Raw genomic sequence first — 25,190 nt, forward strand, 5'->3', positions numbered from 1 at the left:
CTATGTTTTTTTTCTTTTTAGAGGAAGGAAAAGAGCATGTACTAACTATTGTAGGAAAGGGATGACAAGGAGTCACCGGTTACAAGCACTTTAGTGTACATGCACAGAGTGAAGATAGGGACCCAGGCATGACTGGCCAAATCAGGGCATGTCTTCGTTAGGGCTAACTGAAGTGGTGGTGAGGAAAATGTCTCCTTGGATGGCCTTACGAATAGAAATAAGCATAGATGTTGAATCACTAAAGTACCTGGAATTTCTCTCATTCCACACCCTTTACCATGAGGAAAGCAGGCATCATTTAGCTCATTGAGACCCCAGAGCAGCTGCCTGAAGCAAGCTTTGGCATCAACCATCATAGCGAGGCCTGCCCACGCCCAAGAAAAGAGGTGTTGAAAAGACTTGCAATCACCACAATAAGTGATGCGCAGATTCAGCACTGCTGAGGCACATGAACACTAAAAAAGCCAGTAGCATCTATTTGGTTCAACTTCATTCTTGCTTCCAGCAATCCCATGGAGAAAACTATCTCATGACATAAAAATGTAAGATGAAACCACAATGTTCACATCTTGCCTTTTCACTTGAGAGAGCGCTGAAAATAAACTAACAAGAAATACTAAAGTTTCCTTCTTGCATTTAAACTTGGTTAGGTTGGAGAGAGCTAGTGTTGAAATGAACAATCTAAACCAGCAATTATTTTATAAGCTTCAACTCTTCTTTTCAGTTGTAAGGTAATCACTTTGGTTCCTCTTGTTCCTCCTTGCGACCATAGCGTCGATTGAACTTTGCAATTTGACCAACACTCTGGGCCATCTGACGCTTGGCTCTGAAATGGTAGACTTTGCCAACATGATGTATCTTTGTCATCATCACCTGGATCAATCTCCCAGAAGGCGTTACATATGAGATCCACTGCAGTTGTGGATGCAATCCTTTCCTCATTTCTGCCTCTCTGAAGCCACCAGACAATTTATCAAAAAATCGCAGAAAACAGTAGCAGCATTAACCAAACAGAGATGCCATGGAATTAGACAAATTGATCCCCAATTTTGTAGCTGAGCTGTTGGGCTTGACAAACAAATCACAACAGCTCTCTACTGCCACATGCAAGTTGTGGGCTTATGTCAGCCCATTTTTCAGAACACCTTTACCTTTCAACTGTGTGCACATAACACATATGCACACACTTATCACTATTTGAGTAGTTTCTAGCCATGTGGGCATTAACACCTGCTGAGGCAGAGGTCTATGGGAGTGTTCATGCATGTTTGTGAAAGGGAAATCCTAGCAGACTAGACTTACAAAATCTGACTATAAGAGGGGCAAAAATTGAACAAGAGCACCCAATAATCTGAAAGACTAAAGGTGATTTATAGAATTTGTTGACTTCATCTTTAGTTAAGAAGGGGCGTGGCCAATTAAGTGGCTTCTTTAAAGTCCTACCTAACTATAAGAAAAGTGCCCAACTAATGGGTCTGTATGAGACAATCGATACTCTTTCAGATATGGTCTTCAATGTGCGAGAAGAGACTCCTTTGATTAAGAGGGTTTTTCAATGATTACAAGTACCCTGCATGTAGGTAGAAATTCCTGAATTTACGAGTCATACTGCAAACTATTGTAAATAGAACTCAAGCAACATATATGAAGAGAATAAGATGTTGCTGGAAGCTAATTTAAATTTATGCTAGAAGGGCCAACAAGAATCCCTTCCAATAGAGGCACCTATGAATGATTTGATCTTTGAAAAGATTTTCGATTATCTAGGAGAATACTGTCAATAAATTCCCAAGCAAAGACACAGAAAGAAAAATGTACTTTGAATAGTCAAATTAAGACTATACAAGACACGTCAGCAGAAGCAGAAATACACAATTAAATGAAAAAAGAGGATTATATTCCTACAACATTTGGACTAAAGGGTTTATCTTGAGCTCCTCTTCTTTTGTCTCAATAACCAATCATGCAACAACAACAATAGATGATGTGGCAAAAAAAACACAGGGTCTTAGCTTATTGTAAGTGATAAGCACTAAATTAACTAAACAACACAAAATCCAATGAGAAAAAAATATAAAGAGGAGACTTAAGAATTAAGTGGTCTAGAGGTACACAAAATGGAGATAAAGTACACGGTGCATGTTTAGCTGTAACTATAATCACAAAGAATGAAATGGATAAGAGAGAAAATTTTGTAGGCCATCATATTTCAATCTTTAGGCCCTAATATGAAACAAGATGGTGCATTTGATGTCACAACCGACATATGCTATTGATCTACTTAAAAGGAGTTGGGTGAAAGATTGCAAACCTGTATCCACACCTGCCCCAATTGGTTCAAGTTGATGGATGAAGGAAGACCCATATAGATCCCAAATAGAATAAAAGTATAGTAGGGGCACTTCAGTATTTGACATTTATGTAGTGAATGAGGTGTCTTAGTATATGCATGATCCTAGAGAAGCTCATATGGAGGCACTGAAGCACATTCTCAGGTATATTAAAGGAACACTGAACAATGGTCTAAGGTATGTCAAGGAGTGTGGCAATCCTTTAATTATTGTTGGCTTTACGGATGCCAACAGGGCAGGTGATCCGGATACGAGAATGTCAATATCCATATATTGTGTGTTTCTTGAAAAAAATTTGATATCATAGAGCAGCAAGAAGCATAGGATTGTTGCTCATTCAAGTACAGAGGCTGAATATGGGTCGATGGCAACAATGGTCATTGAAGTCACTTGGATTAGACATTTACGTGTTGCCTTGAGACAAAGCATAGGGAGATCGATGATATACTTTGATAATCAAAGTGCTATCAAGATATCCAGGGATCCGATTCACCATGGTAAAATAAAACATATTCAAATCGATCAGCATTTCATAATGGCAAAGATAGAAGATGAGGAGATTGAAGCACGATCTGTGAGATTGGAAAATCAGGTGGCTGATATTTTTACAAAAGGTCTATCAAAGGCATGGTTTTGGTTTCTAAAGGAAAAATTGTTCATGATAAAGAAGATACGTACAACTTGAGAGAGGCTGTTAGGAATGACACGTTCATGTCTTGTAATTTATCTTGTATTGAAAGGGCATATTAGTCATTTTTGTGGTTTATGTAGTCAAGTCATATTGTATTTCTAATGAAGGTAGACTTGTCTTTTGTCTAACCCTAATGTAAAATACTAATAGTCATTGAATGAGAATAGAACCCACAATAGAAGTCATGGGGATTGACTGCAACACTCTCATCTTCATTCTCCTTTCTCTCTCAAGTCATCATTGAACCAGGTGTGGCACAAACTTTAGGGCAGCATTGTACAAAAATGCAGAATTGGATTCAAAATAGATAGCAACAAAAAAATAAGAAACCAAACCACGAAGACAGCTTAGGTAGTTATCATAATGTGTGGCTTTATCCACAAAAATTGTAACGCCCCAAAATTTCAAACTTATAAACCTTTCCAACTAGTTCAAAAGACTATTTTTTTTTCTTTTCAGAGTTTTGTTTAACAATTCAGCGAAAACGATTTTCTTTGAATAGGAAAGGCAAGTTGACAACCTTTGGCGCGTTAGCGTAAAAATCCACATTTCCAAACAAAAGTAGCTTGCAAACATTTAAATAAGCCAATGCATTAAAAACAAGCTCTGCTTGTACAAAATTCGATTTTCCAGAAGAAAACCCTTGCCAAAAACCAAAATGTCCAGGACGCGAGCTGTCAGCAAAAACAGTAAGATCTTGAGATCATCTTGCAATCGCGTCATCGCCTGGCTCGCAACCTATTCGCCACTTATACCCATGAAATGGGTCAGTTTCACGAAAAACTGGTAGGTGCGCAAATAAGACAGTAGGGAACAGAATCCAGCACATACATTTATTTCTATCATGCTTAGCAGTTTAAACAAATGAAAAACTACTACTAACATCAACAGTTAATTAGCGCAAAAAAAATGCTACGACTAGCAATAGCAGTTAATCAACGCAAGATAAATGTTACAACTAGCATTAGCAGTTAATCAACACAAGAAAAATGCTACAACTAGCATTAGCAGTTAATCAACGCAAGAGAAATGCTACGACTAGCATTTAACAGTCAATTAACACCAGTAGAATGCTACAACAAGCATAAGCAGTTAATCATTACACAATGTGCATCCAACAAGTAATGTGAGCAGCATAACTTTTGTTTCGATAATTAGCTGGTCTGCGGGTACGCGCAAGGTACGAATAATAGAAACAACTGAGACTAGTTCGGGGGTCTATTATGCCATGTATTTTCAATACCCCAAATAGCTAGTTGAGTCTGCTCCTAAGGGGACGGTCGATGACTGAGAGAGGTGTCCCCAAAGGCATACGTAGACAACGGATGCATCCTACTTCTGCAGAAGTCTGTGAGATCTACCACATAGGATAATCTCTAGTAGTTTTGTCCCCTAACTCTGATGACGGGAGACACCGAGTCATTGCTCGATTGGTGGTTGTTAACAACATGTCCATCAGAGTTTTTGTACCACCTCATCCTCTCCCTTGACAAGAAACAACTGGTCAAATGGGTGCTTCAGGTTTTATTTAACTGAAGACCCGTTGTACATGCTCTGGTCTTTCGACCCAACTCGAGCATCTTGCCTCTAAAGGCAAATCATCACTATTTGTGTGATTTCAGCATTATGCCAGTAGCATGATTCAAGGTCGCATGACGGTCTCATCTAATCATCGTAGTACTAACATGACGTGCATGTCTACAAGTACGCTACGATGAAAAGGGTATAGGTTTCTCAAAAGGAAACCCCAACACAATGTTTTGCAAAAATGTAATGTAATGCAAAAACTCATTCTTTGACATGATTTATCTTTCGAAACAGAAATACAACTCTTGTGTCATTCGCACGGTACGAGATCGTTACAAATATCTCATCCGTTTATCATAGTACCCATACGCAGCGTATGGCTTGATACTAGCTTTGATAAACGGGATATGGGCTTCTCAATAGAATCACGCCCAACCACTTGCTCATGCCCCTCGTTGGGGTTTTCTGAGTCATGTCAGATACGCAACAAAAGCAAAAGAGATACCTCTCCCAAACACAGCAATTTGGGAGACTAGGTTGCCATCTTGCAACAGGAAAGGCTTTCAAAATCAGCTTTGCAACTACGCATTTGAGAAAGCAGGCTTGTGCTAGGAATCCCCCTTTTTAGGAAATTGAAATGCATGTGTGACTTGCGTACTCTAACACGAGCGAAACAGAGTATGCTCAAGGTTGCACTTATGTAAGTGCAAGTCAACAAAAAAGCGATTCCGAGTATCATCCAGTGTGACTGCAAGACGCAAGACATCCTCATTGCGCAAAACCGTGTATCGAGCGCAGCAATGCGTAAGCAGTGCACGAAGTACGAAACCGTACATCGGCTAAATAAATGCATAAGCAAGTAAATGCAGAAAGCAAATAGTATGTGCACTAAAGTGCGGCGACAAAGTAACTGACATAAAGCAGTAGCCTATGCACTAAAGCACGACGGCAAAGTAAATGACATAAAGCAAGAGCCTATGCACTAAAGCGCGACGGCAAAGTAAACGACATAAAGCAATAGCCTCTGCACTAAAGCGCAACAGCAAAGTAAATGACATAATGGAAAGGACAAGGATCGCAAAACTGTGTCTTTGAGTTAAAAAGCATACTTCTATAAATATATATATATATATATTTGATCGCTTTAATTTTCATTTTTAGTATTTTAGCTTAGTCCAGTACATCCAAAGTCCATTGCGCAACTTTCCCCTACCTTGGGGGGTCTCAGGATTGCGCTTGCCTTCGTGTGTAAGTAACGAAGGGCTCAGACCGCGGAACGCGAGCGGGATCCATCGTGCAAGCTGTGAAAGACAAGAAATGATTATTCTAGCATAGTAAGAAGCGTTGACCATCGCTAGGGGTCGACCTAAGGAAAATGAAAGAAGGGGGCAGGTGGTGCAGCCCCAGTCTATCGGCATGTCTTGAAAAAGGAAAGGGGCAAGGGTGCAACCCCTGCCCGCCTATCTGCCATAAAAAGAAAAAGAGAAGGGAAGGGGGTTGCGCCCCTTCCAACTTCTCTCGATCAACAACGGGTGATCATGCATATATTTTAGGGATATTTCAGATAAAAATATGCATGATTTCATAATAAAATGATTTAAAAACCCTATTTTACGCTAGTTTTGAGTAAATGAGCTAAAATAATTTAAAAATAGAAAATGCATGAAAAATAGCTTTATTTTACACTTTAATGCATATTTTAGTTGTTGGCTTACTTGTAGCAGTTTAGTTCTTAGAAATAACAAAAAAATTATAGTTAGTTAGTTGTTCTAATATAAGTCGAAATGAGTTTTTTTTTAAATAAAATTTTTTGTTAAGGTAGTTTTTAATTTTTGAAAATTTTTACAACAAACCAACTGAATTCGTTTTTAAATCAACAAAAGGGTAAAACCCAATTCGTCTCCCCATTTTCGCCTAAGTCATCTTCTTCCCCCTCTATTCCCTCTCTTTCCTCGTTCTCCAACCACCAGATTCCCCTTCCCCTTCTTTTCCCTCTCTTTTCCATGTCTTCCCCTTCTCCCTCCTTTTCTTCTTCCTCAATCCGGTGGAGATTACTCAGTCCGGCGGCGACGTGAGTGGTGGAGGCCACCTCTCTTCTAATCCCTCTGATTTTTATGGTAAGTATCTCAATAATCATTCTTCTTCTTCTTCTTCTTCTTCTTCTTCTTCTTCTTCTTCTTCTTCTTCTTCTTCTTCTTCTACATTCATCTTCTTCTTCATTTCTTTCAATCGTTCCTGTTTTTTTTTCAGAATAATAAAAAAAAATGTCAATCAAACTTTGATTTCACCATCATCTCTTCATTCCCGAACTTTCGCATCTTCATCGTCCAGTTCCGTGTTTTTCTAATCTTGCAATTTTATTTTGATTTGATGGCTAGTATATGTGTGTGTTGATTCTTATACATTCCAATTTCTTTTTTCTTTTCTGTTTCATTTCTTAAATTCTCAGATTCTTGTTTTAGTCCCTCTGCATCAATTCATCCATATGATTTTAGTTCATCTGATTCCAGTTTCAGCATGTTTTAGATTCAGGATTAGCTTTGTAGTTCGGTTATCATGTCAGATTCATTTTAATTTCCTGCTTTTTTTTCTCAATTCCTGCATTATTTTCTTCCATTCTGTGATTTCCTGCATCTGCATCCAGTGATTTCCTGTTTCTTCCTGTTTTTTTTTTTCATCTTCCGGTTTTATTCATTCTTTGATTCTTTATTTCTTGTTTTTATTTCTTGATTTCCCTGTATGCCTTTTAAATTTCATTGCAGTTTTTTAGATCATCTCATTTCCTGTTTTAATTTTTAGTTTAGATCTACATTTGTGTTTTCAGTATAATCTGTAGTATCGTAGTCTTTAAATTCCTGTTTTGCATTTTCAATTTCCTTTTTTTTGTTCATTCCGAATTTTGCTGTTGATTAATTCCTGAATGTCCTGTAATTTTTTCTGTAATTCCCTGTTTTTACATATCTCAGTTTTTAATTTCCTGTTTACTTTCATTTCAGCATGAGTTCATTTTTTTAATTCAATATCTTTTGATTTCCTGTTGTGTTTTTGAGTCATTTGTTGTTTTCATTTCCTAAATTCCTGTTTTTTTATTGAATTACGTCTCAGTTTTTCCTGTTTTGTTTACTTTGCATTCCTGTCTTTCCTTTGTATTTTCTCCTGTATTTCATTCCCTGAATTTGCTGTTTTTCATTTTCATTCATTAATACTTTTTTTCCTGTTTTCTTCATTCAATACTTTCTGTATTTTCATTTCAATGCATGTTTCTGTTTTGCATTTAGTATTTGTTTTTCTGCCTTTCACTGCATTAAATTTTTTGTTCTTCATGCCTTAATGTCTTGCATTCATTAAATTTTGGTTGTCAATTAGTAGATTTCTATTTTAATTTGTGTTTGTTTTCTCTCTGTTTTCCGATTTCCTGTTTTCCTGTTTTTATCTTATTTTCCTGTTTTCCTGTTTTGTACTTCCTGTGTTTTTTTTTATAAGTCATTTCCAGTTTGTTTGTTTCGTTATTTTCCTGTTTCATTTTCCAGTGTTTGTTTTTAATCATTTCATTTCCTATTTTGATAATTCCTTGTTTTGTCTCTGTTTTTCAATTAAGTAATTTCCAGCTTTTCTTGCAATTCTAAGTTCTTGTTTACTCTTACATTCCGGTTTGTTCATGTGTTAAAATTCTTGTCTTTTTCATTCATTGATTGCATGTATTCTTCATTCTTTGTTTTTCCTTTATTGATTTTCTGTTTTGCTTTCACATGCTTTCGTAATTAACATTTAGCTAGCTTAGTATAATTTCTATTTCTATCTTTTGTATTGCTCGTGTTTCATTTGACTTGTGCAGGATCGCAGAGGAGTGGAGCAGAAGTGATCAAGTGACACGGAAGCACATGAGTAGAAGATTTTTTGCTTTTATTTTAGAATTAGAAACTTAATTTTGTGTTTGTAAATAATGTCTTTTACGTCCTCTGCGTAAGGTATTCATTCAGTGTAATAGCCAAGTAGTTTACTTTTCTTCGTATTTTTTTCATTTCGACAATAAAGAATAGTTTAGTTGTTTGTTTGAATACGAAATATTCTCATTCCCTGAGTTCGACCCTGTCTCATCCACTAGTGAGAACTGATTTTTATTATTTGATGTCTGGTTTTCACATGTTCTTCATTTAAAAATCTTTTCAAAACTACAACAGATTTCAAAAAGGACATCAATGGGCGTAGCCCCTTCCCCGATAGCTAAAACTCAGAGGGAGCAAGGAGGCAGGCGGAGGGCTTAGCCCCTCCCCTGCGAAAAGGAGAAACAGGGAGGGGACAAGCCCCTCCATCGTAACCCTTACAATAGGGAGACAGGGAGGGGGGCTCGGCCCCTCCCTGGAAAGAAAAAGGGAACAGGGAGGGGACCAAGCCCCTCCCTCATAACCCTTACAACAGGGAGACGGGCGGGGGGGCTCGGCCCCTCCCCGAAAAAAAAGGGAACAGGGAGGGGGCCAAGCCCCTCCCGCACAACAGAGAGCCAGGGAGGGGGTCAACCCCTCCCTGGCGAAAAAGGGAACATGGAGTTTTTCGCTAGGGAGGGGGCCAAGCCCCTCCCTCGCATCCTGAGAAGGCAGGGAGAGGGTTCAGCCCCTCCACTGCGGAAAAGGAAAGACCGGGGCAGCAGCTTTAACTTTGCCCGCCAAAAATACTCAGGCGACAGGGGCAAGGCCCCTGCCGAAAGCTTTAACACAGGTGGCAGGGGGTGTCGCCCCTGCCAACCTGCCGAAATACCAGAGGCAGGGGCTAAAACCCCTGCCAACTGACTAAACGCATGCGGTCAGGGGGGCGTCACTCCTGTCGACCTGCCAAAAGATGTCAAGCAGGGGCTTTAGCCCTAGACGACTGACCTAATGCAGACTGCACGAGGGTGTCGCCCCTGTCGTCCTGCCTGAAAAGAGAAAAGGGGAACGAAGAATAAGAAACAGAAGAAGAAGAAAAGGAAGACATCAAGAGAAGAAGAGAGAGGGGAGGGGGGCTGGAAACCCTTGTCGACCGATAAAAATAGGCGAAGGGGGGGCATCGTCCCCTATCGGCCTTCCGAAAAGCAAGAGGCAAGGGCAAAAGCCCCTACCGACCCGCAGACACAGGCAACAGGGGCGTCACCCTTGCCGACACGCCGGCAAAAGAGAAGAAGACAAGAAGAGGGGGAAGGGAGGCGTTACCTGAGAGGGCCGCGGAACCAGGGGTGAGGTCGCCGACGTCGGCATCGGTAGACGAGCGAGAGAGAGGGTCGGGCGAGGGTGAGAGGGAAGCAGAGAAGAGAGCTGCAGGAGAGAGGGATGAGGTTGAAGGGGGTTGTCGAACGGGGCTCGCCGGAATACGAGAGCAGGAGAGAAGGGGTGTCGAGGTCAAGGAGAAAGAAGAGGCGGGGGAGGGTTTCTGCGAATGAGCAAACCCTCCCCCCCTCGCATGCCTATTTAAAGGCACGCGGGGGGTGGATATGACCCAGTTTGGATCCGGCTCGGATCCGACCCGGGTTCAAAAAAAAAATCTCAATGGATTTTATATCATACCCTCCTTAAAATAATTTCGGTCGCAAAATTTTATTGAATTCATCTTTCAAAGTACAAGTCAAGGTATTTCTCTCTGATATCAACCTCAGGCTCCCAAGTACATTCCTCGAATCCATGATGTTGTGAGCGCACCTTGACAAGAGATATCGTCTTTGATCTAAGTGTTGAGAAACTATGTTTTGATGATACATAATATGATATACTGTCATACATGATAAATATATGATATGCTTTAATATGATATGATAAATATGATATGCCTTCATGAATATGTTATATTATGACTGGATATGATTTGTCATGCATTTAACGAGTATTTGATGCAAGGTTATTTCACCTAAGAAGAATGGAGACAATCTGATCAAGTACAACTAGTTGGTGCAATCATACTCAAGAAAAAGCTTGATGGGCCACACATTCATAAAGTTTATCCAAGAAGATCGGCTACTTCAAGATGAAGACTTTTTTCTTCTTTAAAGAACCTTCAGAAGCATGCATATTTTATATTTCATATGCTTTAAATATCATACAAGCCATCTATTTACAAAAAGCTAAGCTTTTCATAAAAGGATACGATATTTCAAAAATACCTTTGAAACAAATTATTGTACTTTCTTAAAAGCATTTATGAAAAAGACATTTTGACAAGATATAATAGCTCATGATTTCAATAGCATTAATTGTACCTTCTAACATGCATTTATGAAAAAGACATTTTGACAAGATATAATAGCTCATGATTTCAAAAGCATTAATTGTACCTTCTAACATGCATTTATGAAAAAGACAACTTGAAAAGATATAAAAGCTAATGATTTCAAATATGAAAGAAAAGGACAAAATGAATTTACTCATAATACACAATCATCTATCTTGAATTGACAATTTGAGAAAACAAATATTGTTTTATATACAAAACTACTTATTGTTTAAACAAGACAATTAAGTTTGGAAAAGACTTTTTATATACACTCAAGAATGTCGACTTATATTTAAAGTCATCATTCTTTCTGTAAACATTAAATGCCACCCCAAAAAGCATTTGAGAAATGACCATTTATTTATTTAATAATAAAATCCACACTCAAGAATGTCGACTTATACTTAAAGCCATCATTCTTTCTGTAAACATTAAAAGTTATCTCAAAAAGCATTTGAGAAATGATCATTTATAAATAAAGTACTTAACAAGCATTTATTGTACTTACATGCATTTAACTAAAGAAATGACAATTTGTAAGAAAAATATTAATATACTACAAATCATTAAATTGAGTAAAGACAAAATTACATGATAGATTACACTCCAACGTTCAATGTACTACAAATCATTTATTATGAGAAAAGACTCATTACAAATTATATCTCATTTAAAGTACAACAGCGAATAGTATACCCCAAATACTATACTTATGGAAAGACGACTTTTTGAAAAAGCAATATAGTACACACAAAGTTGTTTTTGAAATGACATGACACCTCATATCTCAAAAGGACAATCATTTCAAAAAGGCAACGACTATTTTCTTAAGACTATAAATATACAAACAAAATAGTATTTCATAAGACACATGTGAGCTTACAAAGAGAAAAACTCCTACTCGATATTTAGAAAAAGAGCTAAGAAAAAGAAAAGAGAGAAGAAAGAGAAAAAGTCAAGAAAAGCTCTTTGACAAAAGAATCAACTGTGTGTGAAAAGAAAAGAACATTCTGAGAATCTTCATTCGTGCATTCATATCATTTTGAAGGTTCTATAAGAAAGTATTATAACTTTTTGTTTATTGTTGTATCCCTTCTCTGTTGAGAGAAGTAGACCTCTGTGAAAGAGGGTGTTTTCCTTCTCTGTTGAGAGAAGTAGACCTCTATGAAAGAGGGTGTTTCCCTTCTCTGTTGAGAGAAGTAGACCTCTGTGAAAGAGGGTGTTTTCCTTCTCTGTTGAGAGAAGTAGACCTCTGAGAAAGAGAGTGTTTCCTTCTCTGTTGAGAGAAGTAAACCTCTGAGGAAGAGGGTGTTGTACTATTTATCCAGTAACACGGATTTTATAGTGAAAGGCTCAAGTGTTTTACTTGAGGACTGGATGTAGGTCAGTAACTCGACCGAACCAGTATAAATCCTGTGTTTTCTGTGTTGTGCCTTAATGCCTTTAATTTTTATTTTATCGATCTATATCATATTTCATTATTCACCCCCCCCCCTCTAGTGGAATTTCACTAAGCACTTGGTCAAGTCGATCCACGATTTTCACCAGTCTTTCTTCGAAAGTCAAATCTCCTTGAATGTCCACATCATCGTAGTGAATGATGTGCAACGAGTCGTAAACGTACTTCCTCAGCATAGACACGTGGAAGACATTGTGGATATGAGCGTACTGAGGAGGCAGTGCCACACGATAAATTGCATCACTGATCTGATCTAAGATCTTAAAAGGTTCGATAAATCTAAGACTTAGTTTTCACTTTTTTCTGAACCTAAAGACGCTCTTAGTCGGAGATACTTCTACGAAAACCATATCTCTTGTCGAGAAAGTGAGTTCTCGACGACGCCGATCAGCATAACACTTTTGCCGACTCTGAACAGAACGAAGACGCTCCCTAATCATCTGCACTTACTAAGTATAGTGTTGTAGCACTATCAGCGAATCCAACTTTCGTTCACTAACCTCGTCCCAATAGACTGGTGATTGACAAGGTCTCCCGTACAAGGTCTCGTGAGGGGTCATCCCGATGCTAGCATGATAACTGTTATTGTACGCGAATTCTGCAAGACTGGTATGAGAATCTCATTCTCCCTTCCAGTCCATCATGCAAACTCGCAGCATATCTTCCAAGGTCTGAATGGTGCGTTCAGACTGCCCATAGGTCTAAGGGTGGAATGCAGTGTTGAACTTCAACTTCGTACCTAAAGCTAATTGCAGTTGTCCCCAAAACCTTAAAGTGAATCTCGGGTCGCGGTCAAAAATGATCGAGACCGGAACACCACGCAACCTCACGATTTCCCTGACGTAAAGGTCCGCCAAACTGTCTAGAGACTAACTAAGGTGAATGGGAAGGAAATGAGCCGACTTAGTGGGTCTATCGACGATCACCCAAATGGCGTCGTGTTTCCTCCGCGTCCTTGGCAATCCAACTATGAAGTTCATAGTGATGTTCTCCCACTTCCCTTGTGGGATTTTCATCCCCTGCATCACTCTGCCTGGCCTTTGGTGTTCGATCTTGATCTGCTGACAGGTCAAACACTTTGAGACGTACTCGGACATGTCTCACTTAATTCCGCTCCACCAATATCTCTGTTGCAAATCCTTAAACATCTTTGTACCTCCCGGGTGAATCGTATATCTTGATTTGTGAGCCTCTATGAGTAGTTCCTCTCTCTAAACCGGATCGTCTAGAACCCAGAGGCGATCCCTAGGCCATACACTTCCTTCCTCTTTCAAATGGAAAGGGGTATCGGCCAGCAACGCTTGAGCCTTCAGCTTCTTGTAACGCGCATCCATCTTCTGTCTGGCAACGTTCCTAGCTAGTAGCTCGGGTTGAGCCACCAGGTTGGATAGATTGATCGAACCTTGCGTAATTGCAAAAGGTTCTCATGACACCAAATATTCAATCAACTTCCATCCAGCGTATAACAGATTGATTTAAACGTCGAAAGTCTTGCAACTGAGGGCATTGGCCACGACGTTCGCCTTTCCTGGGTGGTAGGAAAGGGTGAAGTCATAATCTTTGAGAAATTCTAACCAACGTTGATGCCTCATATTCAGTCCTTTCTGCGAGAATAAGTACTTGAGGCTCTTGTGATCTGTAAAAGCCTCGAACTGCTCTCTTTATAAGTAGTGTCGCCATATCTTCAATGCGAAGACGACAACCGCTAACTCCAAATCATGAGTCGGATAATTCTTCTCATATATTTTAAGTTGACGCGAGGCATAGGCGATCACTTTTCCATTTTGCATTAGAACACAACCTAAGCATGTCCTAGAAGCATCAGTATAAATTACGAAACCGCCTTGAACCGAAGGTAAGGCCAAAATAGGAGCAGTGGTGAGTCGCTCCTTCAACATCAAAAAACTTTCCTCGCACTTATCATCTCACACGAACTTTGCCTCCTTCAGCAGTTTCGTCATAGATAGAGAGATCTCAGAAAAGTCTTGGATAAACCTTCGGTAATATCCAGCTAATCTGAGAAAACTCCAAATGTCATGAACATTCTTCAGTTGCTGCCAGTTCAGTACATCATCTACTTTCATGGGGTCCACAGACACTCCTTCCTTGGAGATTACGTGACCAAGGAACATAACTTCCTCGAGCCAAAACTCGCACTTAGAGAACTTAGCGAACAAGCGTTCTCTTCGTAAGGTTTTCAAAATGATGCCCAAATGCCCACAATGTTGCTCCCGACTTTCAAAATAAACCAGGATGTCATCGATGAATACGATCACGAAGGTGTCCAAAAATGGCTTGATCACTCGATTCATGAGGTCCATGAAAGTTGGAGGTGCGTTGGAGAGTCCGAAGGGCATGACGGTAAACTTGTAGTGCCTATATCTGGTCCGAAAGGCCGTCTTGGAGATATCATCTCCCTTAATTCTGAGTTGATGGTACCCAGATCTAAGGTCGGTCCTTGAAAAGATCCTATTGGTCGAACAGATCCTCGATGCACGGCTACAGGTACTTATTCTTTATTGTGACCAGGTTGAACATCATGTAATCGATGCACAATCGCAATGATCCATTTTTCCTTACGAACAAAACATGCGCTCCCCAGGGTGAAACGTCGGGGCGAATGAATCCATGATTCATTAACTCCTGCAACTACTTCTTGAACTCCTCGAGCTCGGTTGGCGCCATCCGGTAGAGTGCTTTGGAAATTGACGCAGTACCCGATAGCAATTTAATATTGAATTCTACCTCTCGGGGCGAGGGAAGTCCTGGAAACTCCTCCAGGAATATATCTAGAAACTCACAAACCACGTCCAGATCTCTGATAGGGACTCACATTGGTTCGAACTGGACGACACTAACCAAAAAGGCAGTGCATCCTTTCCTCAAGTAGCTTCACGCCTTTAATGATGAAATCATTCGACTCGCACGGAGAGGCTTTGCGAGCTTGCAACCCACCCTAGGCAATCTTGGTGGAGACAAAACGATTTTTCCATCATGGCAAAAGATCTTTGCGTGATACTTATGCAGCCAATTCATGCCTAAGATGACGTCAAATTCGATCATATCAAGCAGGATTACACAGGCAGACAGATGTTGGTCTGCCAAAACTACGTCCAACTCTAACACGTAAGTAGCACATACCGTATTTTTTCCAATACACGTCCAAGGCATTATCAAGAGGTTTTACAGGTACATGCAATTGATCAACAAAATTTACAGAAACGAAGGAATGTGTTGCACCACAATCGAAAAGTACAAAGGTCGTGTGGTGAGCGACCAAAATGGTACCTTGTAAGAGTTTGCCCTTGGCCAATTGGTCAACCGTGGAGGCATAGAAGCGTCTCGACGCCTTTTTCTGACCGCTCGACTGCGGTTGTTGCGACTGATGTTGCTGCAGTGGCCGAGGGAGCATAGGTGCTTCATTGTTTCACCAGAGATCATCAGTCGCCTTCTTGCGGCACTCACGTATGTAGTGGCCCATCTTGCCACAGTACAGGCATCCGCCTGTCTCGCGAGGGCAAGCCTACCCAGAATACGATCGTCTGCACTTGGGACATACATTGCCAGCCTGCTACTTGTCTTTTTGTCGTCTGGGACCGACAAAACTTGGAACATGCATTCCACTTCCTTAACCCAGTTCTCGGTCATGTCTGGGTAAGGCTTGCCGACGAAGGTCGGGGGATCGAGCTTCAAAAAAATTTCATGTCACTATCGTATGTTGGCTTGGCTCAAAGAAAAGCGCTTGATTCCTTTGCGAACGAACCTGGCTTCGTATAGCCTCTACCAGAATACCCAGGGTATCCATCACAAAACCCTGTTGTTCTGACCATTCGTCAGCAGGATCTTCATTTGAGTTCTTCACCATCCTTGAAGTAAACAAGGGATACCAAAAATTAAAAATTTAGGAAACTCAAGATAAAAGCCAGAAACATCTGTAATATTCATGCGTAACATGAGTAGTTTACAAAAACCCAGCAATGTTGGTACATAAGCATAAACTAAAAACATTATCCGCCAAAAACATGGAGTTCGCAGACTCCAATTCAAAACAACAGGTACTGGCTCCCCTCAGGGACGGCTAGTGAATTGTCTCAGGTATTCCCTCTTGTTGCCTGTGCGCCTGAACTTGCATGTAGAAAGAGGAGTGCAGATCCTCATTTAGGACTCCTAGCTCGTGGAGGTATGTGGTAAGTGTGTATCTGGGAGAGGAGTCTGGTGTGTAAGTTGGTGAAGCTGGGGTGTAGAATGGAGAGGTGAAGGCGTGTATGTAGGTGAAACGTTGCCTGAAGGACCTGTTGAGTGAGGGAGTAGCTCATTCGTCCCAGACAGTCCTAAAGCACCTTGGATTGAGGAAGTCATGTCCTCTAGATCTTGTGTTGCAGACACCTTTCTGTCATAAGATTCCCTGAGTTGACAGTCACTCATAGTGTGCCCTTCTTCACCACAAAAGACGCACTCCAACTGGGCTTACCAAAGAGACTCTGCCTCAAAATAGTCCAGCACGATAGGTTGGCTAAACAATAATTGTGATGGTACGCGACCATCCTCTCAAAAATGCACCGCTTCCAAAGTCGCGGCTAGCAGTGCCTGGTAAACATTGAGAAGCGTAAAGCCTCAAGAATCAGTGAAGGTGAGTGGGGTGGCCTCTTAGTCCGACATTCCGACCAAGTAGTTAGACGACCATGTCTTTCCATCACAGGGGCTCTACCCCCGACCTAGCGACAACGCACCCTTCGAGTGCCTCTGTTCGGCCCACTTCTCGCACCGTCGGAAGGGTCCATAATGCAAGGCAGAAGACTTCAACAAAACAAGCAAAGTTCTTTTTAGCCTAGCGGTGCAATAAAATTACAAACAAGAAAAGGGTCTACTTACAGTGCGATGTGAATACTCGATGGTCAAGAACCATTGTTTCTTCAAGCTCTGATACCAAGTTGTAATGCCCCAAATTTTCAAACTTATAAACCTTTCCAACAAGTTCAAAAGACTAAAAATTTCTTTTTTCTTTTCAGAGTTTTGTTTAACAAATCAGCGAAAACGATTTTCTTTGAATAGAAAAGGCAAGTTGACAACCTTAAGCGCGTTAGCGTAAAAATTCATATTTTCAAACAGAAGTAGCTTGCAAACATTTTAATAAGCCAATGCATTAAAAACAAGCTCTGCTTGTACAAAATTCGATTTTCCTGAGGAAAACCCTTGCCAAAAACCAAAATGTATAGAACGCGAGTTGTCAGCAGAAACAACGGGATCTTGAGATCATCTTGCAATCGTGTCATCGCCTGTCTCACAACCTATTCACCACCTGTACCCATGAAATGGGTCAGTTTCACAAAAAATTGGTAGGTGCGCAAATAAGACAGTAAGGAACATAATCCAGCACTTACATTTAATTCTATCATGCTTAGTAGCAGTTTAAACAAATGAAAAACTACTACTAACATCAACAGTTAATCAACGCAAAAAAAAATGCTACAACTAGCATTAGCACTTAATCAACGCAAGAGAAATGCTACAACTAGCATTAGCAATTAATCAACCCAAAGGAAATGCTATAACTAGCATTTAACAGTCAATTAACACCAGTAGAATGCTACAACAAGCATAAGCAATTAATCATCACACAGTGCGCATCCAACAAGTAATGTAAGGAGTATAACTTTTGTTTCAATAATTAGCTGGCCTACGAGTACGCGCAAGGTACGCATCATAGAAACAACTGAGACTAGTTCGGGGGTCCATTATGCCATGTATTTTCAATACCCCGAATAGCTAGTTGAGTCCGCTCCTAAGGGGACGATCGGTGACCGAGAAAGGAGTCTCCAAAGGCATACGTAGACAACGGATGCATCCTACTTCTGCAGAAGTCTGTGGGATATACCACGTAGGATAATCTATAGTAGTCCCGTCCCCTAACTCCGATGACTGGAGACACCAAGTCATTACTCGATTGATGGTTGTTAACAACCTGTCCATCGAAGTTTTTGTACCATCTCATCCTCTCCCTTGACGAGAAACAGCTGGTCGAATGGGTGCTTCAAGTTTTATTTAACTGAAGACCTGTTCTGCATGCTCTGGTCTTTCGACCCAACTGGAGCATCTTGCCTCTAAAGGCGAATCATCACTATTTGTGTGATTTCAGCATTGTGCCAGTAGCACGATTCGAGGTCGCATGACTGTCTCATCCAATCATCGTAGTACTAACATGGTGCACATGTCTACAAGTACGCTACGATGAAAAGGGTATAGGTTTCTCAAAAGAAAACCCCAATACAATGTTTCGCAAAGATGTAATGTAATGCAAAAACTCATTCTTTGACATGATTTATCTTTCGAAACAGAAATACAACTTTTGTGCCATTCACACGGTACGAGATCGTTACGAATGAGCAAGTGGTTGGGCGGGATTCTATTGAGAAACCCATATCATAGTACCCATACGCAATGTATGGCTCGATACTAGCTTTGATAAACGGGATATGGGTTTCTCAATAGAATCTCGCCCAACCACTTGCTCATGCCCCTCATCGGGGTTTTCTGAGTCATGTCAGATACGCAACAAAAGCAAAAGAGATACCTCTCCCAAACACAGCAATTTGGGAGACTAGGTTGCCATCTTGAATCAGAAAAGGCTTTCAAAATCAACTTTGCAACTATGCATTTGAGAAAACTGGCTGGTGCTAGGAATCTCCTTTTTTAGGAAATTGAAATGCCTGAGTGTGACTTGCATACTCTAACACGAGCGAAACGGAGTATGCTCAAGGCTACACTTATATAAGTGCAAGTCAACAAAAAAGCGAGCCCGAGTATCATCCAGTGTGACTGCAAGACACAAGCAATCCTTATTGCACGAAACTGTGTATCGAGCACAACAATGCGTAAGCAGTGCACGAAGTATGAAACCGTACATCGGCTAAATAAATGCATAAAGGAAATAGCATGTGTACTAAAGTGTAGCGACAAAGTAACTGACATAAAGCAGTAGCCTATGCACTAAAGCGCGACGGCGAAGTAAATGACATAAAGCAGTAGCCTATGCACTAAAGCGCAGTGGAAAAGTAAATGACATAAAGCAGTAGCCTGTGCACTAAAGTGCGACGGCAAAGTAAATGACATAATAGAAAGGACAAGAATCGCAAAATTGCGCCCTTGAGTTAAAACACACACACACACACACACACACACACACACACACACACACTATATATATATATATATATATATATATATATATATATATATATATATATATATATTTGATTGCTTTAATTTTCATTTTTAGTGTTTTAGCTTAGTCCAGTTCATCCAAAGTCCATTGCGCAACTTTCCCCTACCTTGGGGGGTCTCGGGATTGCGCTTGCCTTCGTGAGTAACTAACGAAGGGCTTAGGTCGCGAACCACGAGTGGGAAATGATTATTCTAGCACAGTAAGAAGCATCGACTCTAGCTAGGGGTCTACCTAAGGAAAATGAAAGAAGCGGGGCAGCCCCTGTCCACCGGCCTGTCTTGAAAAAGGAAAGGGGCAGGGGCTCTGTCTGCCAGAAAAAGAAAAAGAGAAGGGAAGGGGGTTGCGCCCATTCCAACTTCTCTCCGTCAACAAGGAAGGGGTGCAGCCCCTTCCCCAATGGTTGAAACTCAGAGGGAGCAAGGAGGCAGAAGTGGGTGGGGGGGGGGGGGGGGGGGGGGTGTTCAGCCCCTCCCCTGCGAAAAGGAGAAACAGGGAGGGGGGCAAGCCCCTCCCTCGTAACCCTTACAATAGGGATTCAGGGAGGGGGACTCAGCCCCTCCCTAAAAAAAAGGGAACAGGGAGGGGGCCAAGCCGCTCCCTCACAACAGAGAGACATAAAGGGGGCTCAGCCCCTCCCTTGCGAAAAAGGGAACAGGGAGGGGGCTAAGCCCCTCCCTCACATCCTGAGAAGGCAGGGAGAGTGCTCGGCTCCTCCACTACGGAAAAGGAAAGACTGGGGTCAAGGGCTTTGCCTCTGCCCGCCGAAAATACTCAGGCGGCAGGGGCAACGACTTGCCGAAAAAGTGAGGCAGGGGCCAAAAGCCCCTGCCGAAAGCTTTATCACAGGCGGCAGGGGGCGTCGCCCCTGCCGAAATACTAGAGGCAGGGCCTAAAACCCATGCCAACTGAATAAACGCAAGCGCGGTCAGGGGGCATCACCCCTGCTGACCTGCCAAAAGATGTCGGGCAGGGGCTTTAACCTCTGCCGACCGACCTAATGCAGACGGCAGAGGGGCGTCGCCCCTGACGTCCTGCCAGAAAAGAGAAAAGGTGAACAAAGAAGAAGAAGCTAAAAGGAAGACAGCAGGAGGAGAGAGAGAGAGAGAGCAGCGGTGTAGCTAAGATTCATGTGAGGGGGGGGGGCAAATAGGGGTGTAGGAAAAAAGTTGGTGTGATAGGCGGGGTTCGGGGGTAGCGCCCCTGAAAATTTTTTTTTGAGATAAAATAAAAAATGGCTATAATTATTAATAAAAATCTATTTCATATGGACAAATCAAACTATCTGTTGCAGTCTTTTTCAATCTCAACATAAAGTTCTTAAACATTATCTAATGGCAATATATAACACTGGTGCGATAATTTGAAGTTCATAACAATGCATAAATTTTATTTTTGACAAAATAAATCAAAATAAGAAAGTACCAACTAATATGGGCCCCGACGGTTACTCGCAGCATAAAATTCATCTATAAGAGAATCTATAACTAAAGTCATAGTATATTCTCGTTCGATGTACAATGTCATACAGTCAGCAAGAAAACCGTCGTCCATTTTGTTACGAATTTCCGTCTTCACACGCTTCATGACTAAAAATGCTCGTTCTGTAGTGGTCGTAGAAACTGGTAATGTCAATACAAGATGAAATAATCTATTTAGCATGACATAACTTTTTGACCTTCCACTTGTAACCAACTTTTGATACAAATCAGGTAGAGTAGGTACTTGAAATCGAGGATCAAAAACCACATCAATCTGATAATGTTGTAACTCTGCTTTCAAGTAAAATATATCTTGTGGTGTAAAATCTTGAGGATAGAACTTCTCTGCAAGCTTGCAAATATCAGTTATATTAAAGGATTCAAATGAGTTTCTAGGATCCAATGTCGCACTGAGAGAAAGAAGTTCAACTGATGTGTCATTAAATCTAGTATTTAACTCTACCAACAAGAAATCTATAGCTTTATTGAAAACATCAAAATGATAGTGATGCTCAACTGAGGGATACTCACGACCACAGGATCGACCAACCATATATGAACTACTGAAGTCAGGTAGGCAAATATCATTTGTTGAACAAAATGATGTTACCTCTTGAAGGAATTTTTCCCAACCATCTTCTCTCAAAGCTTGAAGCACAATCTTTGTAGTGTAGACAAATCTCATAGCAGTCAAAGATATCTTGATTTTTCTTTTGAAGGGTCTGACATAGAATATCAGTAACTGCAAATATTTGATTCATCAAATGCAAGACAAATACAAATTCAAAACTTGTAATGCAAGTGTATGCACCATCAACTTCAGCCTGAGATCTAGCACTTGGAGAATTTTCAATCAGGCACTCAAATACTTTACATGTTGCAACGTACATATCCATCAAGCTCTTTACAGATTCATAATGAGAACTCCAACGAGTAGCTCCAGCTCTATGCAAGTTCCCAATCTGATTAGCCCCACTTCCTGTCGACCGTTCTCCAGTTTCTAATAAATGCTCAATTTATTTTCTATGTGCAGCTTTCAACTCACCAACACGTTGAGGCGAAGAAGTAATAATGTTAACAACATTATCCAAATGAGAAAAGAATTGCCAAATGTCACGAACATCCTTAGCTGCAGAAATCAATGTTAATTGCAAACGATGCGCAAAACAATGGACATAATATGCATAAGGACAATCCTTCAAAAATAATGCTTGGAGCTCATTCCAAGTACCCCGCATATTACTAGCACCAGCGTACCCTTGTCCTCGCATATTCTGAATTTGAAGGTTGTGACTACTAAGAATATCAGAAATTTGATTTTTCAGATTCAATGAGGTAGTATCACTAACACTTTTAATTGCAAAAAACCGTTCTCTTAAAATTCCCTCTTCATTGACAAACCTCAATACAATGCACATTTGTTCTCGTTTAGATGCATCTCGTGCTTCATCAACAAGGATACAATACGGTGCATCTCCAACTTCATTACGAATCATACCTTGTATTTGGTTTGCCATAATGTGCAAAATCTCTCTCTGGATATCTGGAGAAGTGTGTGTGGCATTTCTTAGAGCATTAGCCAAAACAACTTTACCAACATCTGCATTCATTTTTCCAGAATAATCAACCAATTCAATAAAATTTCCACGATTCAATGAAGATAAAGATTCATCATGGCCCCTAAATGCGCAACCTTGGAGCGCTAACCACTGAAGAGCTAACATTGATGTTCTTACTCTCAAACGAGCTTTTTGACATTCCTCTTGGGATACAACATTCATCACTTTGTCAATGTGATGACCTGGTCTCATCAAAATCTCTGCATTTCTTACACATACATTATGATATGAAGACGGTGAAGAACCGACATGGGTAAGAAAAGCACATTTTTCTCCTTGACTAACCCTCTTCCAATTATTAAACCCAACAATTGCCAATGTTGAGAGATTCGAAGAAGGGCTATTATCAAGAAAAAGAAAACAATAAAAACAATATGCTTTATCTTCTGTCGGAGAATACTCTAGCCAACGAAACTTATCATACCAATGTTCTTGACATCGACGCACTTGTTTACCACATTGTCTACTTGGGTATTGTGCAAGTTTTGGTTGAAAAGGTCCTGCACTAAGATAAGCTCGCCTAATTCGATCTCTTTCATTAACAGGGTGATCACACATACGCTTTCTCTTACCCGGATCTCTTTCAATATAAAAATCAGATTCGAAAGTTGGATTCGAAGATGAAATATGCTCACATGATGAAGGAATGGTTGGAGTAGGACTTGGAGTTTCCTCAACTTGTCCATCTGAAGAGCTGTCTAACTTCGAAAAAAACGATAACAAGTTTTTTCTTTTTTTAGTGCTCGAAGATTGTCCTCTTTCCATTTTAAATTCTACAAATAAATAAGATACTATATGAGCAATGAGTAAGTGTATGACATTTTATGACATTTAAGGAATGAATATCATTTCACACAAGATGAAAAGACAAAGCATGACCATGGAGAAACAATGCTTCATTCTATACATGCAAAGTAGCTTGGCCTTTCCCTTGCAAGTAAACAGCAAGAAAAATAACTCCTAAAAGGCCTTTCTTATTTATAAATGTACCCAATTAACTAAACATGTCCAGCTATTGATTACAGATTGGTAATGCACATCTGAAGATATATGTGGAGTATAAGAACCTATTAGACATTGCCACCAAAAACAAATATTCAACAAAATTTCTAAGTGCATCAATTGCAAAAGTGATATAATAATCAATGTAGTTCTAAAGATAGAAGAAAAAAGAGGCACTTATAAGCATAACAATGACATCCTGATTGACTCACTAAAGCATCCAGAAGCTTGAAACGAGTTAACAAGAGCAATCTCCTGAAATTGGGCTACATGTTTTAACTTTTCCAAGTGAATAACCAGAATAACTAATTAATTTTGGATCAACACTGCCATGAAAAGCATCAAATTATGTGGTGGTAGCAAAAACCATCATGTACTGATTCTTCAGTCAAGATTCACCAAGACACTGTATCTTGAATATAACCACCCAAAAAAAAGATAAAAATGTTAAAGAAACTAAACTTGTTAAGAGTGAACATTTTAGTGCTCTTTGTTCAAGGCTAGATCCGGATCACAAAATTCACTGGTCCAGCTATCAAAATGCAAAAGTAGTTCAAATGAACTAGATCACAGGTCCCTAGCGACTCAGTTCACCATAATCATGCAAAAGAATGAATCTACATTCAACCTCTGAGATCACTAGGTACTTAGTGAGTGGCAACCAAATGCAAATAAGATACTGGGCAAATAGAAACAAAGACCCAACTGTTCTTTTCAATTTGTTCCTCTATTTCCAATATTATTTTTTTGTTAAATGAATTGATGAAGACAGATTTTCGTTTTCAACTAATGAAGAAAGACGATGAGAATCAACCTAGAGAGAGAGAGTTTGATTCGAAGATCACTGACCGAGGCTTGCTGAGGAACTCTGCAACTCACCGGAAGCCGACACTGAAGCCAACACCGAAAGGGAACAAAAGAAGCACTAGCGGGGGCGACCGTATCTGGATTCCGCCGGCGTCGTCGGCTGTTGCAAGCAGGGAGAGAGAGATGGGGGAGAAAGAGAATACAATACGTAACAGGGGCCCTGTTTTAAAACCCTACCGGGTTTCTGATCCGGGTCAGGTCCGACCCGGGTCCGACCCGGGTCCGACCCAGTCCTGCCCCCCCCCCCCCCCAGCTCCGCCCCTAGAGAGAGAGAGAGAGGTAGGGGCTGGAAACCTCTGCTGAATGATAAAAACAGGCGACAGGGGGCATCGTCCCCTGCCGGCCTTTCGAAAAGCAAGAGGAGTCAGTCACAGGCTGCAGGGGCGTCGCCCCTTCCGGTCTGCGGGCAAAAGAGAAGAAGACAAAAGAAGAAAAGAAGAGGGGGAAGGGAGGCGTTACCTGAGAGGGCCACGAAACCAGGGCTGAGGTCGCCGGCGTCGACGTCGGCAGGCGAGCGAGAGAGAGAGGGTCGGGCGAGGGTGAGGGGGAAGCAGAGAAGAGAGCTGCGGGAGAGAGGGGTGAGGTTGAAGGGGGTTGCCGAACGGGGCTCGCCGGAAAATGAGAGCGGGAGAGAGGGGGTGTCGAGGTCGGGGAGAAAGAAGAGGCGGGGGAGGGTTTTTGCGAATGAGCAAGGGGGTGGATATAACCTGGTTTGGATCCGGGTTGGATCCGGATCT

At 40.9% G+C, this 25,190-nt stretch overlaps 1 protein-coding gene across 3 annotated transcripts; it reads right to left on the bottom strand.

Moving 5' to 3' along the window:
* Window positions 1-513: 513 nt before the first annotated feature.
* On the bottom strand, window positions 514-24,983 carry LOC149842913 (Ribosomal protein L31). 3 transcript variants are annotated; one of them, XM_090001637.1, is made up of 2 exons: window positions 24,913-24,983; window positions 514-952 (listed from the first exon to the last, which is right to left on the bottom strand). In XM_090001637.1, the coding sequence occupies exon 2, from the start codon at window positions 940-942 to the stop codon at window positions 736-738; it is 207 nt and encodes a 68-aa protein (XP_089857763.1). In that variant the 5' UTR covers window positions 943-952; window positions 24,913-24,983; the 3' UTR covers window positions 514-735. The 3 variants fall into 3 exon arrangements, with proteins under 3 accessions (XP_089857763.1, XP_089857762.1, XP_089857764.1); XM_090001636.1 differs by lacking the exon at window positions 24,913-24,983 and adding an exon at window positions 24,436-24,553; XM_090001638.1 differs by lacking the exon at window positions 24,913-24,983 and adding an exon at window positions 9,756-9,866.
* Between the last annotated feature and the right edge of the window lie 207 nt (window positions 24,984-25,190).

The sequence above is a fragment of the Nuphar pumila genome, chromosome 3 (assembly GCF_984573655.1).
Source record: "Nuphar pumila chromosome 3, dmNupPumi1.hap1.1, whole genome shotgun sequence".
Taxonomy (NCBI): domain Eukaryota; kingdom Viridiplantae; phylum Streptophyta; class Magnoliopsida; order Nymphaeales; family Nymphaeaceae; genus Nuphar; species Nuphar pumila.

What these genes read in the sequence shown, in the direction of transcription:
- LOC149842913 (XM_090001637.1), bottom strand. Translation starts at nt 942, where the DNA reads ATGAGGAAAGGATTGCATCCACAACTGCAGTGGATCTCATATGTAACG.